This window comes from Mobula hypostoma, chromosome 14 (genome assembly GCF_963921235.1).
Source record: "Mobula hypostoma chromosome 14, sMobHyp1.1, whole genome shotgun sequence".
NCBI classification, from domain to species: Eukaryota; Metazoa; Chordata; class Chondrichthyes; order Myliobatiformes; family Myliobatidae; genus Mobula; species Mobula hypostoma.
The window spans coordinates 20,536,401-20,552,523 of NC_086110.1; the positions used below are offsets into that span (position 1 = coordinate 20,536,401).

General features: G+C 41.9%; 2 protein-coding genes across 7 annotated transcripts in view; one reads left to right on the top strand and one right to left on the bottom strand.

The window, feature by feature from the left end:
• Window positions 1-7,652, bottom strand: part of LOC134356132 (11-beta-hydroxysteroid dehydrogenase type 2-like) — a 97,707-nt gene extending 90,055 nt beyond the window's left edge. The window contains exon 1 of the mRNA XM_063066774.1: window positions 7,241-7,652. Within this exon, the coding sequence (XP_062922844.1) occupies window positions 7,241-7,541 (301 nt within the window). The 5' untranslated portion in view covers window positions 7,542-7,652. The remainder of the gene's footprint in view (window positions 1-7,240) is intronic.
• The window catches only part of LOC134356133 (palmitoyltransferase ZDHHC1-like), a 92,790-nt gene continuing 80,902 nt past the window's right edge, over window positions 4,236-16,123 (top strand). For 3 of the 6 annotated variants that reach the window (XM_063066775.1, XM_063066783.1, XM_063066782.1), the window contains exon 1: window positions 6,941-7,307. In XM_063066775.1, coding sequence (XP_062922845.1) covers window positions 7,263-7,307 — 45 coding nt within the window. In that variant the 5' untranslated portion in view covers window positions 6,941-7,262. The other 3 variants (XM_063066778.1, XM_063066779.1, XM_063066780.1) reach the window with 3 other exon arrangements.

A 16,123-nucleotide genomic window follows, 5' to 3' on the forward strand; every position in this document is an offset into this window, starting at 1 on the left:
AACTGGGTTGCCAAACCAGCAGAAATGGTTCACTCAGTTGGAGTCTGGATTACCAGAACTAAGAAAGTTTTATTAAAGAAACAAGCAACACAGTAATCGAAAGGATAATAAATGCAACAGTTCAGCAATGATAACCACACATGTGCACAGAATTAAGATAACAGCATCAATCAAGTTCTATCGTTGTCTAGGGGTAAATGACCAAATTTCAAAGTGACACAAAAGTTCAGTCCAATTTAGTTCAGTTCGCAGTAATCGTTGCCATGGCGATGGACAACGTGGGGGGAGGGAGAGAGAGAACGGGAACGACTGATCATTCAGAACGGCTTCACTCACAGACCGGCGATATTGCTCACAAGCAACTTTTGGGCGGGTCCTTGGTGATGTCACCTGAGGTCACCGACTGTGACCCCTCCTCCAGATGCGGTAGATCCTCTGCAGTGAACCCGGCACCCAGGCAAGGGCGGACACACACCGGGTTCCCGCTGATCGTACCTTTCCACCCTGGCCGTTGTCTGATACTTCTCACCCACTCGTGAGAGGCGCACCGCTTCCAGGGTCTCGTTACCTCGGGTGGCGTGTGTGTCTGTCTTAGCGAACCTGTCCCTTTTTATCCCCCTGCTGGGGTATCACCTGTCTATCACTTCAAACAGTCCAGGGTTCAAAGGGGGAGCCGCTCCAGACAGCTCTCCACACATCTCCAGGTGCTGTTTCATTGTGTCCCTTATCTCTCTCTTGAAGACAGGTGGCAGACCAACTGCTGATCACACAGGACAGCTAACATCTTATCAATGTGTATTCGTCACAATAGTGATAAGTCAATTATAAGTCAATAGCATCATAACATTTGGATATTAAACACACAGCGCATATTTTCCTCATATGAACATATAAAATCATTGCAACACACCAGTATCACTGAATCAGTGGGAGCCCTGGGCTTGTTTCCCTGCAACAAGACGGTGCCATAGAGGGGTGATGGGAGACAGCGGTACTCGAAGCTGGTTCCCTATGTCTTTATTTCTTTTTAAATCTTTTTATTAATTATTATTGAAAATCAACAACAGAAAAAAATACATCAAAATAATCAAGATAACATATCCATATGTAGAGTAAAAGTTAAACTATCAACCAGGCTAAACAGTATATCAATAATAATCAAAAACAAAGTATTAAAGCTTTTTTTCATGGAAAAAAGGAAATAAGGAAAAAAAAGAACCCCCTACTAACTAAAACAGAGAAAAAACCTGAATAACTAAAAAAAAGGGGGGGAAAAATCCATTTGGAGCACAAACCCGGAGCGATGCGCCATATAAGCTTCCATTAAAAAAGACATCAAACCGCCAACCAAATTCATATAACCAAACATCAGAAAAGGACCATCTTAATTAACTCAAGTCAAATGATGATAACGGGCAATAGAACCCCACCTTCTCTCAAAGTCAAATTTAGGATCAAAAGTTCGACTTCTAATTTTTTCCAAACTAAGACATAACATCACCTGAGAGAACCGTTGTATCAAAGTGGGAGCAGAGGCATCTTTCCATTTTAATAAAATAGCCCTTCTAGCCAATAATGTGACAAATGCAATTACATATTGGTCAGATATAGAAATACCATGAATATGTTGAGGAATTATGCCAAACAAAACTGTCAATTTATTAGGTTGTAAATTGATTCTTAAAATTTTAGAGATTATAGAAAAAATAGATTTCCAGAATTGTTTCAATACAGAACACCAAAACATATGTGTCAATATAGTTATCTCAGTTTTGCATCTATCACACTGATTATTTACATTAGGAAAAATTTTAAACAATCTCTCCTTGGTCAAATAATAACGATGTACAATTTTAAATTGAATTTGAGAATGACTGGCACAAATTGAAGAGTTAACCAGCTTCAAAATTTGCAACCAATCCTCTGTTATCAAGGTCATATTAAGCTCTCTTTCCCAATCTTGCTTGATCTTAGGTAAAGGATAACCGTTCTGTTGTAATAGTAAATTATAAACTTTCCCAATAAAGCCTTTCACTAAAGGGTTCATTTTTAAAATAATGTCTAACAGGTCAGAATCTTGTATATATGGAAAATTACTTAAATATTTTTGTAAAAAATGTCTGACCTGAAGATATTGCAAAAAATGTGAATATGAGAGAGAGTATTTAGTTACTAATTTCTCAAAGGACATCAATCAACCTTCTTGAAACAAATCCATAAAGGAAAAAATTCCTTTATTCCTCCAAAGAGAAAAGGTAGGATCATTAAGTGAAGGTTTAAATAAATAGTTTTGATAAATTAAACTAAGAAGGTTAATTTTTTTAAGATTAAAAAACTTATGAAACTGATACCAAATTCGTAGTGATTGATTAATCATAGGATTTATATTTAGAATAGAAATTTTGGCTAATTGTACAGGTAAAGGAGCTTCTAATAACGAAGCTAAATGAAACTGTTACACAGTTTTCAATTCCAAGTCAACCCAAGATGGTCATTCCTCTTTATCGGTCCAATACAACCAAGAACACACATAACATATATTAACCGCCCAATAATACATTCTTAAATTAGGTGAAGTAAGACCTCCATCCTTTTTTAATTTTTGTAAATGACATTTTCCAATTCTTGGTCTTTTATTATTCCAAACAAAAGATGAAATAAAAGTCAACTTGATCAAAAAACTTATTAGTTAGAAAAATAGGAATGTTTTGAAATGTATATAAAAATTTTGGTAAAATCATTTTAACTGCATGAATTCGACCTACTAAGGAAAGTGTAAGTGGATTCCATCTAGAAAAACAATTGCTTCATAAAATCCACTAAGGGAACTAAATTAGTTCTATAAAGGTCTCCATATTTTTTAGTAATGGTAATACCTAAATATTTAAAAGAATCCATAACTTTTAAAGGAATGTTATATATAGAAGCGGAATCATTTAAAGGAAATAATTCGCTTTTATGCAGGGTTAATTTATATCCTGAAAACAATCCAAATTCATTTAATAATTTCAATAAGCTAGGAATATATTTTTCAGGATTCGAAATATTAACCAAAAGATCATCTGCATAAAGGGAGATCTTATGAATAGTCCATTTATAGAAATTCCTTGAATATTTTTAGCTTCACTAAGTGGAATAGCCAAGGGTTCCAACATCAAGTTAAATAACAGAGGACTTAATGGACATCCTTGTCTCGTACCCCAAGAAAGTTGGAAAAAGGGGGATCTGCAGTTATTAGTGATAACAGTGGCAACAGGGGTTTTATATATCAATCTAATCTATTTATTAAAATTAGTACCAAAGCCAAATTTCTCTAAAACTTTAAATAGATCTTTCCATTCAACTCTATCAAATGCCTCTTCTGCATCTGGAGAAACAACACATTGGGGAGTCTTAGAGAGGGATGAGTATTTAACATTTAACAATCTCCGAGTGTTAGAAAAAGAATAACGGCCTTTTATAAAACCCGTTTGATCTTGAGAGATAATTTTTGCTAGTATATTCTCCATCCGATTAGCCATTATTTTTGAAAGAATTTTGGCATCCACATTTAATAATGAAATAGGTCTATATCAAGCACAATCAGTAGGATCTTTATCTTTCTTAAGGATTAAGGAAATAGAAGCTTCATAAAATGTGGAAGGTAACTCTCCTGACATAAAAGAATCTTTAAGCATTTCTAACATATAAGGAGTAAGCAAATGTTCAAATTTTTTATAAAATCCTACAGTAAAACCATCCAGTCCGGGAGCTTTACCAGATTGCATTGAAAGAATAGCTTTCTGAATTTCTCTTTCAGTAAAAGGCGCATCAAGAATTTGCTGATCTTCAACAGATACTCTAGGAAAATCAATCTTTTGTAAAAAGGCATACATGTTAGGAGGGTCAGCTGGAAACTGAGATTTATAAGGTTCACTGTAATAGTCCTGAAAAGTTTTATTAATATCTTCATAACTACAAGCTAAACTACCATCTCTCTTACGAATTTTTAAAATGTCTTTTAGCTCTGCTTTAAGTTGAGATGTTAATAGCTTGTTACTTTTGTCTCCAGACATATAAAATTAACTTTTTAATTTAACCAAATTTCTTTCAATCGGATAAGTTGATAGTAAATTATATTGAGATTGAAGTTCAACCCTTTGTTTAAATAGATCAACATTAAAATAAACTGCATAAGTATTATCTAGATCTTTAATTAGTTTGGAAGTTCCATCTAATTCTATTTTTGTCTGTTTCTTAAGTTTAGCCAAATAAGATATTATCTGACCTCGCAAATATGCTTTGAGTGTATTCCATATAATCAATTTCGAAACATCTCCCGTATTATTAAAAAAAAGAAATCTTTTATCTGAATCTCTATAAATTTAACAAAGTCCAAATTTTGTAATAAATTTTCTGGAAAGCGCCAAGGCAAGTTTACATTACTAACATCATTTAACTCAAAAGTTAAACTTAAAGGCGCATGATCCGATACTGCAATAGCATCATATTCACATTTCTGAACTTTGGACAAAAATCGGAATTCAGCTATAAAATAATCAATTCTCGAATAATTATTATGAGCATGTGAATAAAAAGAATAATCTCTGTCATTAGGATGTAAATTTCTCCAGATTTTATCAAATCATAATCAATTAAAAAGGAATTAGTAAGTGTTGCCGAACGACTCAGAGGCTGCTGATTGGATGAACTTTTGTCAATCAAAGGATTTAAGCAACAGTTGAAGTCACCTCCCATCAGCAGCACATATTCATTTTAGTCTGGTAATAAACCAAATACATTTTTTTAAAAAAGAAAGATCATCTACATTAGGTCGATATAGATTAACCAGGACAATTTTTCCATTACAAATAGTTCCTTTAATAATTAAAAATCTACACTTATTATCTGAAACAATGTCTTCATGAATAAATAAAATATTAGATTTAATAAAATAGATACTCCCTTTGTTTTATTATGACAAGTAGCATGATATTGAAGGCCCTTTCATGTTTTAAAAAATCTATTTTGATCGCTCGTTCTGATATGCGTTTCTTGAGCAAAAATTTATCGGGCTGGAATTGATTAATAACTTTAAATGTCTTCCTTCGTTTAATAGGGTGATTCCAACTAATAACGTTTATCTGTTTAAATATTCTGAACCCGACAATACACGCATACCATCGCGGGCTAATCAAAGATGGCGGTGATGAACATAACCACATAGAAAATGCGCATGCTCCGGAACTCCATACTAGGGAAAAATACAAAAAGTGTGTAAATAAAAATCCCACGATAAACCCCAAGAAACAAAAATACCCCCAGACACCCCACCATTCCCAAGGAAGAAAATCCGGCGAAAGAAAAAAAGAGCCGGAAAGCATCCCTAAGAAAAAGATATAAGACGGGGTTCCGCGTGCCGCTCAGTTTAAATAACGATTAAAAGTTCTTTCTCCCAATTCTCCCCTCTCCCTTACAAAGAAAATACGTAACCTTAAGATAAAAAAAGCCCAGCAAAGAAAAAAATGTTTATACTTAATCAATAAACAAAAGCTAAAAGAATGCAACGACAGTCTGCAAAGGTGCCAAAACAATACTATTAACCCAAACAGTTTAAGCTCAGTATTTAGGGAGAGAAATTTTCCTCAGTGGTCTGTAAACTCTGTCGTAACGACTTCAACTCAGAAGTGTTATTATCCACTTTGTTATCGAGATCCATCAACGCACGTTCCAAACGCTCAGCCCAGACAGGCATGTCTTCTGATTTTTCTTTCGAAGTTTTTCCCTTTCCATTGCTGGGTTCAAATGGCTGTTTTCCACTTCTTAAAGGATACGACATAATGACCACTATTTCCCTCCAAGATCCAGAAAATAAAAGTTGAATAATTCAAGAATTAAACTGGGGAAAAGGAGGAATTAAAGGCAGCCACAGGATTTGTATGTCACTCCGTTGAGCAGCAGGCGGAACTCCCTCCTGACGTCCAGTCTATTCCGCAGTTTAGTTTTCGTTGCATTCATTGCAGAGATATGTTGGAAATGGAAGCAACGTTTTCAGTGCTTTCGTGGCTATCTCAGGATATTTAGCCTTGACTTTGATCCAGAATGCCGGCAGAGATGTTATGTCAAACATACTTTTCAGCCCGTCGTCATTTGCAAGCTCGAGGAGTTGGTCTTCCCGCGCTGACACGGATGACGTGGGCGTAATGACCTCACGTGCGTTCAAGTTCAACAGTGCGTGACAGGGAATGAGAAAAGGTCCAGCTGACTCATATCGTTTCATATCGCCAAATCAAATTGTTTCCTTGCGACCCGGTGGTTGGGAACCGCTCTTAGCACGAAGAGAGACCAAACAGGACGCTCGCTCTCCCTCTCCCTCTCAAAAAATCCATTTCCGGAATATTGTATATAACTTCCGGGCGTCAGGGAGCCACTATCGATATGCGGGAGACTGCCGGAACTTCCCGGAGAGGTGGGATGTCTGTGTTTCGGGCATATAATGACTGTTGCTTAACAAGTAACTTGTATGGTAACAGAAAGGGTCTTTTGATTTATACTGAATTAGTCTACTAAAATAACCCATTACTTCTAACTTTGATTGCAGCTTCGCTATGCCTTTCATTTTCATTATCACAATGTGGGCAACATTGGCGGAGACATAAAATAATCAGAAAGGCGTAGCCCCTAAGATTTATGCACACATACTGTGGAAAACTGCTAGGGTGTCTGCAGAGTTCGCAACAAACCCTTCACAACGCCTTTCCTGGGATCTATACCCTGCCCTCCCAGTCCCCACCCCCGGCCCCTTCGTCATGTTGCTTTGTTTACATTGCGCTTGGTCAGCTTCGGTCCCGGGTTAGATATTAGTTCCCTTCAGATATTCAGGACGCTACCGTCTTCTCCACTATAGACACCAATCCGTGCAATAGGCTGCTCTGATCAGGCACAAAAATAAGGTACTGTACCAATAAAAAAAATTTTCCCAAACGCAGATAGCAGACACGTAATCGAAAGCACATCTCAGTGACACAAATCATAAACCACAAAAGGTGCGGCTCCGATTCAAACAGGATCTAAGAAATGGGATTATGCCAGGGATAGAGGTCGTTAGTTTTAGTCTGTGAAATATTTGGCATAAATAGATGAATAAATGTAGGTTGTTACTTAATTTAACAAAGCTAAAGTTAGGTGTTAATGAACACGACAGTCTACAGCAATATCCTGCGAGACGCGAATAGAACAGTACCGTGCCGGTTTTGCCTACCTGTTATTAAAACAGCCTTCCCATGTGGAGAAAGAATTGCATTGGAACGGATGGATCGAAAAACCAGGTAACAACACAGAGCGAAAAGTACGACTCCAGCGTATTGCGGTAGATAAGTGTAAAACAGACGTGAACCGACAAATAACAGCAGCAGTTCTGTACAAATGGAGTAGTTTAAATTCAAACTTGCGTTAGTTCTCAGGAAGTGAATGACGACTGCCGCCGCGAAAGATGCGACTATGAACCCATACAAGCCTAAAACTAAACTGCTGCCGCTCTCGGTTTCTTCCAAAATTGGCATTTCAGAAGTTTCAAAACCAACATTAATCGCAAAGCAAACGGCTGACCCGAAGTATCGCTTTTAATTGCCTTCCGCAAGGGCAGTTCCGGGGCGTAAACAGCGCCTCTCCGACCTTCGCTGAAATTTCGCATGAGTACAGGAAAATACTTTGTTGTTATCACCCTCAGTAAAATTGTGCAATCGGACTAGGATTGACGTTGCAAATATTTGAAGGGCAGAGATTAGACGGTATTTACAATCAATAAAGACAGAGTCCAGCTGAAAAGAGGAGGATTTAGGGGTGAGTGATGTTTTGGGAGCCAGAAATAAACGTTTGTCTAAACTAGTTCATAGAAATCAGCAGCAGGGAATCCAGCCAATTTGACGAAGAGTTACAGGTAACTGGAGCAACCGCTAGAAATTTGGACAACGGCCGAGTTTCGGCTGCGGTGAAGTTGTACAATGAAATGCAAATGGAAACAAGACCCTCCGGATGAAAAAGTGAACTGTGGGTCAGAAATGACACAAAGATTGTGAAGTCTTTATCGGCCTTAGGGCTGGGGTAGGATACGGTTGGCTGCCTCACTATTCTCAATTCATTGTTGGAAGAAATTTCTGTTCATCCGTTTTGCTATTCAAATTAGAATAGTCTTGGTCCGGTCCATGAAGTCTGCATTCCGGTTCACGGTCCGGTCCATCGATCCTTGTTCCGGGTTTTCCTGTTTTCTCCCTTGTTCTGTAGGGTGCCTTAATTGAGGCACCTAATTCTCGTTTTGGCTTAGCACACAAATACCTCTCAAACCAAGGATTCACTGCTGGACTGTTCCCTTCCCCTTCCTTCTGAAGCCTCGCCTGAATCTCCGTCAAGTTCAACCGCCGGAGTGAGACCGGAGCCTTGCCACACCAAGATAAGGAACTATCTATCATTGAGTTTGGAACTATCTCTTTGTGTCCCCGTGTTTAGTGTCCGTGTCAAAGAAGAGTCCCAGCCCTAAGTCCTGTTCCCAAGGAGGGGTCCCGGATCTGTGTTCTGTGTTCCTGTGCTCCTAGTTCCAGGTGCCATGTTCCAGTCCTGTCCAAGTCAAGGCTTCGTGTTCTCGTCCAGTCCAGGAGTCCCTCGGCAGTTCCCTCGGTAGTCATCCTGGTCTTGCATCCTAGAAAGAGTCCCAGCCCTGTGCTCCAAGGAAGAGTCCTGGCTCTGTACCCAAGAGCCTAACCAAGCTGAGTCCAAGAGCCGAGCCAAACCTAGTCCAAGAGCCTCGTCTTGCCCTGGAGTACCTCGTCCAGTCCCCGTCCAAGGCTCTGTGTTCCTGTGTTCTAAGATCAAGTCCAGGCGCCGTGTTCCAGCCCTGTACAAATCTGAGCTTCGTGTCCTCATCTAGTTCCGGTGCCTCGCCCAGCCCAGTACTGGAGATTCCTCGTCCTGTGCTGGGGTACCTCACCTTGTGCCGGAATACCTCGTCCTGTCCTGTAGCCACGTCCTGTCCTTGCCAAGATCCTAGTCCTGAGTCCTAGTCTAGACCCAGGTTCCGGTTCCAAGTCCCAACCAAGACCCAGGTTCCGATTCTGAGTCCCAACCAAGACCCAGGTTCCAGGTCCTTGTCCAGGCTCTGGTTCCAGAGTTCTGTGTCACTAGTCCAGGCTCCTCATTCCTAGTTCCTCGTCTGGGTCCCGTGTCTCTAGTCCAAGTCTTAGCCCAGGCCCTGAATCCTAGTCTCGTCCAGGGCCTGTGTCAATGTCCAGCGTAGTTTCCTCCTTACTCACCTTGCTATCTCGATAAACCTAGTCCTGTTCCTAGTACTTCAGTGTCAGTGTCTGTATCTTGCATTTGGGTCCGCCATCAATGCCCCCCCCCCATGACAGAACAGTCCAGTCATACATGGACCCAACAACACAGACACTATCGTTTAACTCTCGCCATCCTGGGTTCCCTCCTATTGAATACCACCCCCCCCACCCGTGTTGCCATAGTCCAGGGAAGCCTGTTAAGTCGCCAGGCGACTCCCATAGAGGACGGGGGGGTACTGTCATGGTCCGGTAAGTCCGCATACCGGTTCATGGTTCAGTCCGTCGATTCATTATTCCGGGTTTTCCAGTTTTCCCTTGTTCCATTGGGTGCCTTAATTGAGGCACCTGATTCTCGTTTTGGGCTGGCACATAAATGCCTCTCAAACCAAGGATTCCCTGCTGGACTGTTCCCCTTCCTTCTAAAGCCTCGCCTGAATCCCCGTAAAATTCAACCACCAGAGTGAGACCGGAGCCTTGCCACGCCAAGATAAGGAACTATCTATCGTTGAGTTTAGAACTATCTCTTTGTGTCCTCATGTTTAGTGTCCATGTGAAAGAAGAGTCCCGGCCCTAGGTCCTGTTTCCAAGCTCCCAAGTTCCTGTTCCTGGTCCCAGCTCTGTGTTCTGTGTTCCTGTGTTCCAAGTTCCAGGCGCCGTGTTCCAGTCCTGTCCAAGTCAAAGCTTCGTGTTCTCGCCTAGTCCAGGAGTCCCTCAGCAGTCACCCTGGCCTTGCGTCCTAGTAAGGTTCCCAGCCCTACGTCCTAGAAAGGGTACCGGCCCTGCACTCCAAGGAGGAGTCCCGGTTCCGTACCCAAGAGTCTAACCAAGCCGAGTCCAAGAGCCGAGCCAAACCTAGTCCAAGAGCCACGCCCTGCCCTGGAGTACCTCGTCCTGCCCTGGAGTACCTCATCCAGTCCACATCCAAGGCTCTGAGCATTCGGTCCACGTCCAAGGCTCTGAGCGTCCAGTCCACATCCAAGTCTCTGTGTTTCTGTGTTGCAAGACCAAGTCCAGGTACCGTGTTCCAGCCTGGTCCAAATCTGAGCTTCATGTCCTCATCTAGTTCCGGTGCCTCGCCCAGCCCAGTGCTGGAGATTCCTCATCCTGTGCTGGAGTACCTCGTCCTGTCCTTGCCAAGATCCTAGTCCCAAGTCCTAGCCTAGACCCGGGTTCTGATTCTGAGTCCCAACCAAGATCCAGGTTCCAGGTCCTAGTCCAGGCTCTGGTTCTGGATTTCCCCATCCAGGTCCCATGTCTCCAGTCCAAGTCCTAGCCCAGGCCCTGAATCCTAGTCTCGTCCAGGGACTGTGTCAATGTCCAGCCTTGTTTCTTCCTTACTGACCTTGCTATCTCGATAAACCTAGTCCTGTTCCTAGTACTTCAGTGTCAGTGTCTTGCATTTGGGTCTGCTCCCAGCACCCCTCTTATGACAGAACTGGAAATCGTTAGCAGACTTAGGGAAATAGACACTAGTATTTTAGGTGACACTTCGGTTAATTTAACTTGGTAAAATGTAGGGTAAACTTTTGGTAGATGAAATGTAACCGTCCTAGTAGACAACAGCAAAGGAGCTAAACAAGAAAGGACATGAGCTAAGACGGAACAAAGGAGGAATTGTACTTTTCTGGGATTGTTCTTGTTGAACGCTGAAAGATAGACATACAGTTGGAGAGATTCAAACAATAATTCTGAGAGAGGAGAGCAATAATTGGAGAAGCGACATCCTATTGGAGAAGTTTGAAGAGGAAGAGGTAGAAGAATATTCTTGGTTTGCTAAGGGCGTTCGTCTGTGAAGGAATGCTTGAGGCAGACTGTTAACATCATTTAGCAGGGAGTCAGAAGTATAATTTGATTAGGCTAACGATAATTATGGATGCGTCATCCGATTAAAACATTTTGGCCGGAATCAGAGAAGATGGCCATTGAAGTCTAGGCCATTAGTTTATCCATGACTTAGCGTATAATAAAATACGTATTTGACTCCATGTCTGGAAGACATGTGTTTGAAGAGTTTATTAAACCTAATTGTGGCCAGAGTAACGTAGCCTTTAGTGCAACGCTATTACTACAGCTAAGGGAGTCGTGGTTTGGGGTTCAATTCCGGCATCCTCTGTAAGAAAGCTTGTATGTTCTCCTTGTGTGGGTTTTATCCGGGAGCTCCAGGTTTCTCCTACAGTCCAAAGATGTGCCGGTTCGTAGGTTAATCGGTCATTGTAAATTGTCCTGATTAGACTAGGGGGTAAATCGGTGGGTTGCTGGGCGAGGCAGCTTGGTGAACCGAAAGGACGTACCTCTAAATAAATCAGAATCAGAATCATATAAAACCTAGCAGAATTGATTGTGGTTTGGTGCCAAGCATAAAAACAGGACGATACCATAGCAGACAACACAATGGCAACCAACAATTTACAAGACAATAATGTGAACAGCCACGAGCAATCGACAACTGGCAGAATGTTCACATGTGCAAACATACAACATAGAACTGTACAGTACAGGAACAGGCTATTCAGCCCACAATGTTGTGCCGACCCAGCTAAAAAGCAAATCAAAAATACCCAAACACTAATCCCTTCAAAAACACCATGTCCATATTCCTCCATCTCCCTTACATCCAAACGCCTCTTAAAATCCTCTAACGTATTTGCAAACGTCAATAATCAAACTTCAGTAAACATGAACATATGAACAAATTCAATAATTATCAACAGAACAAGGAGAGCAGGAAAGACCATTTATTTAACAGATGTTGGGTTGGGACATTTGGGATTTTATACCTGAGTGAGATTTGTTGAGAAGCTGGATAGCTACAGGAAAGAAGCCTCGGAGATGATGTGTAGTCTTGGTGGTGATGGACTTGTAGCATCTTCGTGATGGCAGATTGGTGAATGTATGTCCGGTGGATGGAGTCAGCAGTATTTTTTTTTAGCTCCTCTCTTTGCTCGGTCGAGGAACAGGTTTTTAAATGTCGATAAAGTTCAATGTAAAATTTATTATCAGACTCATATAGAAACATAGAAACATAGAAATTAGGTGCAGGAGTAGGCCATTCAGCCCTCCGAGCCTGCACCGCCATTTATTATGATCATGGCTGATCATCCAACTCAGAACCCCGCCCCAGCCTTCCCTCCATACCCCCTGATCCCCGTAGCCACAAGGGCCATATCTAACTCCCTCTTAAATATAGCCAATGAACTGGCCTCAACTGTTTCCTGTGGCAGAGAATTCCACAGATTCACCACTCTCTGTGTGAAGAAGTTTTTCCTAATCTCGGTCCTAAAAGGCTTACCCTCTATCCTCAAACTGTGGCCCCTCGTTCTGGACTTCCCCAACATTGGGAACAATCTTCCTGCATCTAGCCTGTCCAATCCCTTTAAGATCTTATACGTTTCAATCAGATCCCCCCTCAATCTTCTAAATTCCAACGAGTACAAGCCCAGTTCATCCAGTCTTTCTTCATATGAAAGTCCTGCCATCCCAGGAATCAATCTGGTGAACCTTCTTTGTACTCCCTCTATGGCAAGGATGTCTTTCCTCAGATTAGGGGACCAAAACTGCACACAATACTCCAGGTGTGGTCTCACCAAGGCCTTGTACAACTGCAGTAGTACCTTCCTGCTCCTGTACTCGAATCCTCTCGCTATAAATGCCAACATACCATTCGCCTTTTTCACCGCCTGCTGTACTTGCATGCCCACTTTCAACGACTGGTGTATAATGACACCCAGGTCTCGTTGCACCTCCCCTTTTCCTAATCGGCCACCATTCAGATAATAATCTGTTTTCCTATTTTTGCCACCAAATGGATAACTTCACATTTATCCACATTAAATTGCATCTGCCATGAATTTGCCCACTCACCCAACCTATCCAAGTCACCCTGCATCCTCTTAGCATCCTCCTCACTGCTAACACTGCCCCCCAGCTTCGTGTCATCCGCAAACTTGGAGATGCTGCATTTAATTCCCTCATCCAAGTCATTAATATATATTGTAAACAACTGGGGTCCCAGCACTGAGCCTTGCGGTACCCCACTAGTCACCACCTGCCATTCTGAAAAGGTCCCGTTTATTCCCACTCTTTGCTTCCTGTCTGCTAACCAATTCTCCACCCACACCAATACCTTACCCCCAATGTGCTTTAAGTTTGCACACTAATCTCCTGTGTGGAACCTTGTCAAAAGCCTTTTGAAAATCCAAATATACCACATCCACTGGTTCTCCCCTATCCACTCTACTAGTTACATCCTCAAAAAATTCTATGAGATTCGTCAGACATGATTTTCCTTTCACAAATCCATGCTGACTTTGTCCGATCATTTCACCGCTTTCCAAATGTGCTGTTATCACATTCTTGATAACTGACTCCAGCAGTTTCCCCACCACCGACGTTAGGCTAACCGGTCTATAATTCCCCGGTTTCTCTCTCCCTCCTTTTTTAAAAAGTGGGGTTACATTAGCCACCCTCCAATCCTCAGGAACTAGTCCAGAATCTAACGAGTTTTGAAAAATTATCACTAATGCATCCACTATTTCTTGGGCTACTTCCTTAAGCACTCTAGGATGCAGACCATCTAGCCCTGGGGATTTATCTGCCTTCAATCCCTGCAATTTACCTAACACCACTTCCCTACTAACATGTATTTCGCTCAGTTCCTCCATCTCACTGGACCCTCTGTCCCTTACTATTTCTGGGAGATTATTTATGTCCTTCTTAGTGAAGACAGAACCAAAGTAATTATTCAATTGGTCTGCCATGTCCTTGCTCCCCATAATCAATTCACCTGTTTCTGTCTGCAGGGGACCTACATTTGTCTTTACCAGTCTTTTCCTTTTTACATATCTATAAAAGCTTTTACAGTCCGTTTTTATGTTCCCTGCCAGTTTTCTCTCATAATCTTTTTTCCCCTTCCTAATTAAGCCCTTTGTCCTCCTCTGCTGAACTCTGAATTTCTCCCAGTCCTCAGGTGAGCCACTTTCTCTGGCTAATTTGTATGCTTCTTCTTTGGAATTGATACTATCCCTAATTTCTCTTGTCAGCCACGGGTGCACGACCTTCCTTGATTTATTCTTTTGCCAAACTGGGATGAACAATTGTTGTAGTTCATCCATGCAACCTTTAAATACTTGCCATTGCATATCCACCGTCAATCCTTTAAGTGTCATTTGCCAGTCTATCTTAGCTAATTCACGTCTCATACCTTCAAAGTTACCCCTCTTTAAGTTCAGAACCTTTGTTTCTGAATTAACTATGTCACTCTCCATCTTAATGAAGAATTGCACCATATTATGGTCACTCTTACCCAAGGGGCCGCTCATGACAAGATCGCTAATTAACCCTTCCTCATTGCTCAAAACCCAGTCCAGAATAGCCTGCTCTCTAGTTGGTTCCTCGACATGTTGGTTCAAAAAACCATCCCGCATACATTCCAAGAAATCCTCTTCCTCAGCACCTTTATCAATTTGGTTCACCCAATCTACATGTAGATTGAAGTCACCCATTATAACTGCTGTTCCTTTATTGCACACATTTCTAATTTCCTGTTTAATACCATCTCCAACCTCACTACTACTGTTAGGTGGCCTGTACACAGCTCCCACCAGCGTCTTCTGCCCCTTAGTGTTACGCAGCTCTACCCATATCGATTCCACATCTTCCCGGCTTATGTCCTTCCTTTCTATTGCGTTAATCTCTTCTTTAACCAGCAACGCCACCCCACCTCCCCTTCCTTCATGTCTATCCCTCCTGAATATTGAATATCCCTGAACGTTGAGCTCCCATCCCTGGTCAGCCTGGAGCCATGTCTCTGTGATCCCAACTATATCATAATCATTAATAACAATCTGCACTTTCAATTCATCCACCTTATTACGAATGCTCCTTGCATTGACACACAAAGCCTTCAGGCGCTCTTTTACAACTTTCTTAGCCCTTATACAATTATGTTGAAAAGTGGCCCTTTTTAATGCTTGCCCTGGATTTGTCGGCCTGCCACATTTACTTTTCTCCTTAGTACTTTTTGCTTCTACCCTCACTTTACACCCCTCTGTCTCTCTGCACTGGTTCCCATCCCCCTGTTGTGAACTAACCTCCTCACGCCTAGCCTCTTTAATTTGATTCCCACCCCCCAACCATTCTAGTTTAAAGTCACCTCAGTAGCCCCTGCTAATCTCCCTGCCAGGATATTGGTCCCCCTAGGATTCAAGTGTAACCCGTCCTTTTTGTACAGGTCACGCCTGCGCCAAAAGAGGTCCCAATGATCCAAAAACTTGAATCCCTGCCCCCTGCTCCAATCCCTCAGCCACGCATTTATCCTCCACCTCATCGCATTCCTACTCTCACTGTCGCGTGGCACAGGCAGTAATCCCGAGATTACTACCTTTGCGGTCCTTTTTCTCAACTCCCTTCCTAGCTCCCTATACTCTCCTTTCAGGACCTCATCCCTTTTCCTACCTATGTCATTGGTACTTATATGTACCACGAGCTCATATGATTAGGAATAGTCAGCATGGCTTTGTCAAAGGCAGGTCATGCCTTACGAGCTCGACTGAATTTTTTGAGGATGTGACCATACACATTGATAAAGGTAGAGCAGTAGATGTATATGGATTTCAGCAAGGCGTTTGATAAGGTACCCCATGCAAGGCTTATTGAGAAAGTAAGGAGGCATGGGATCCAAGGGGACATGACAATGTGGATCCACAAGTGACTTGCTCACAGAAGGCAAAGAGTGGTTGTAGACGGGTCATATTCTGCATGGAGGTAGGTGACCAGTGGTTTGCCTCAGGGATCTGTTCTGGGACTGTCTCTCTTCG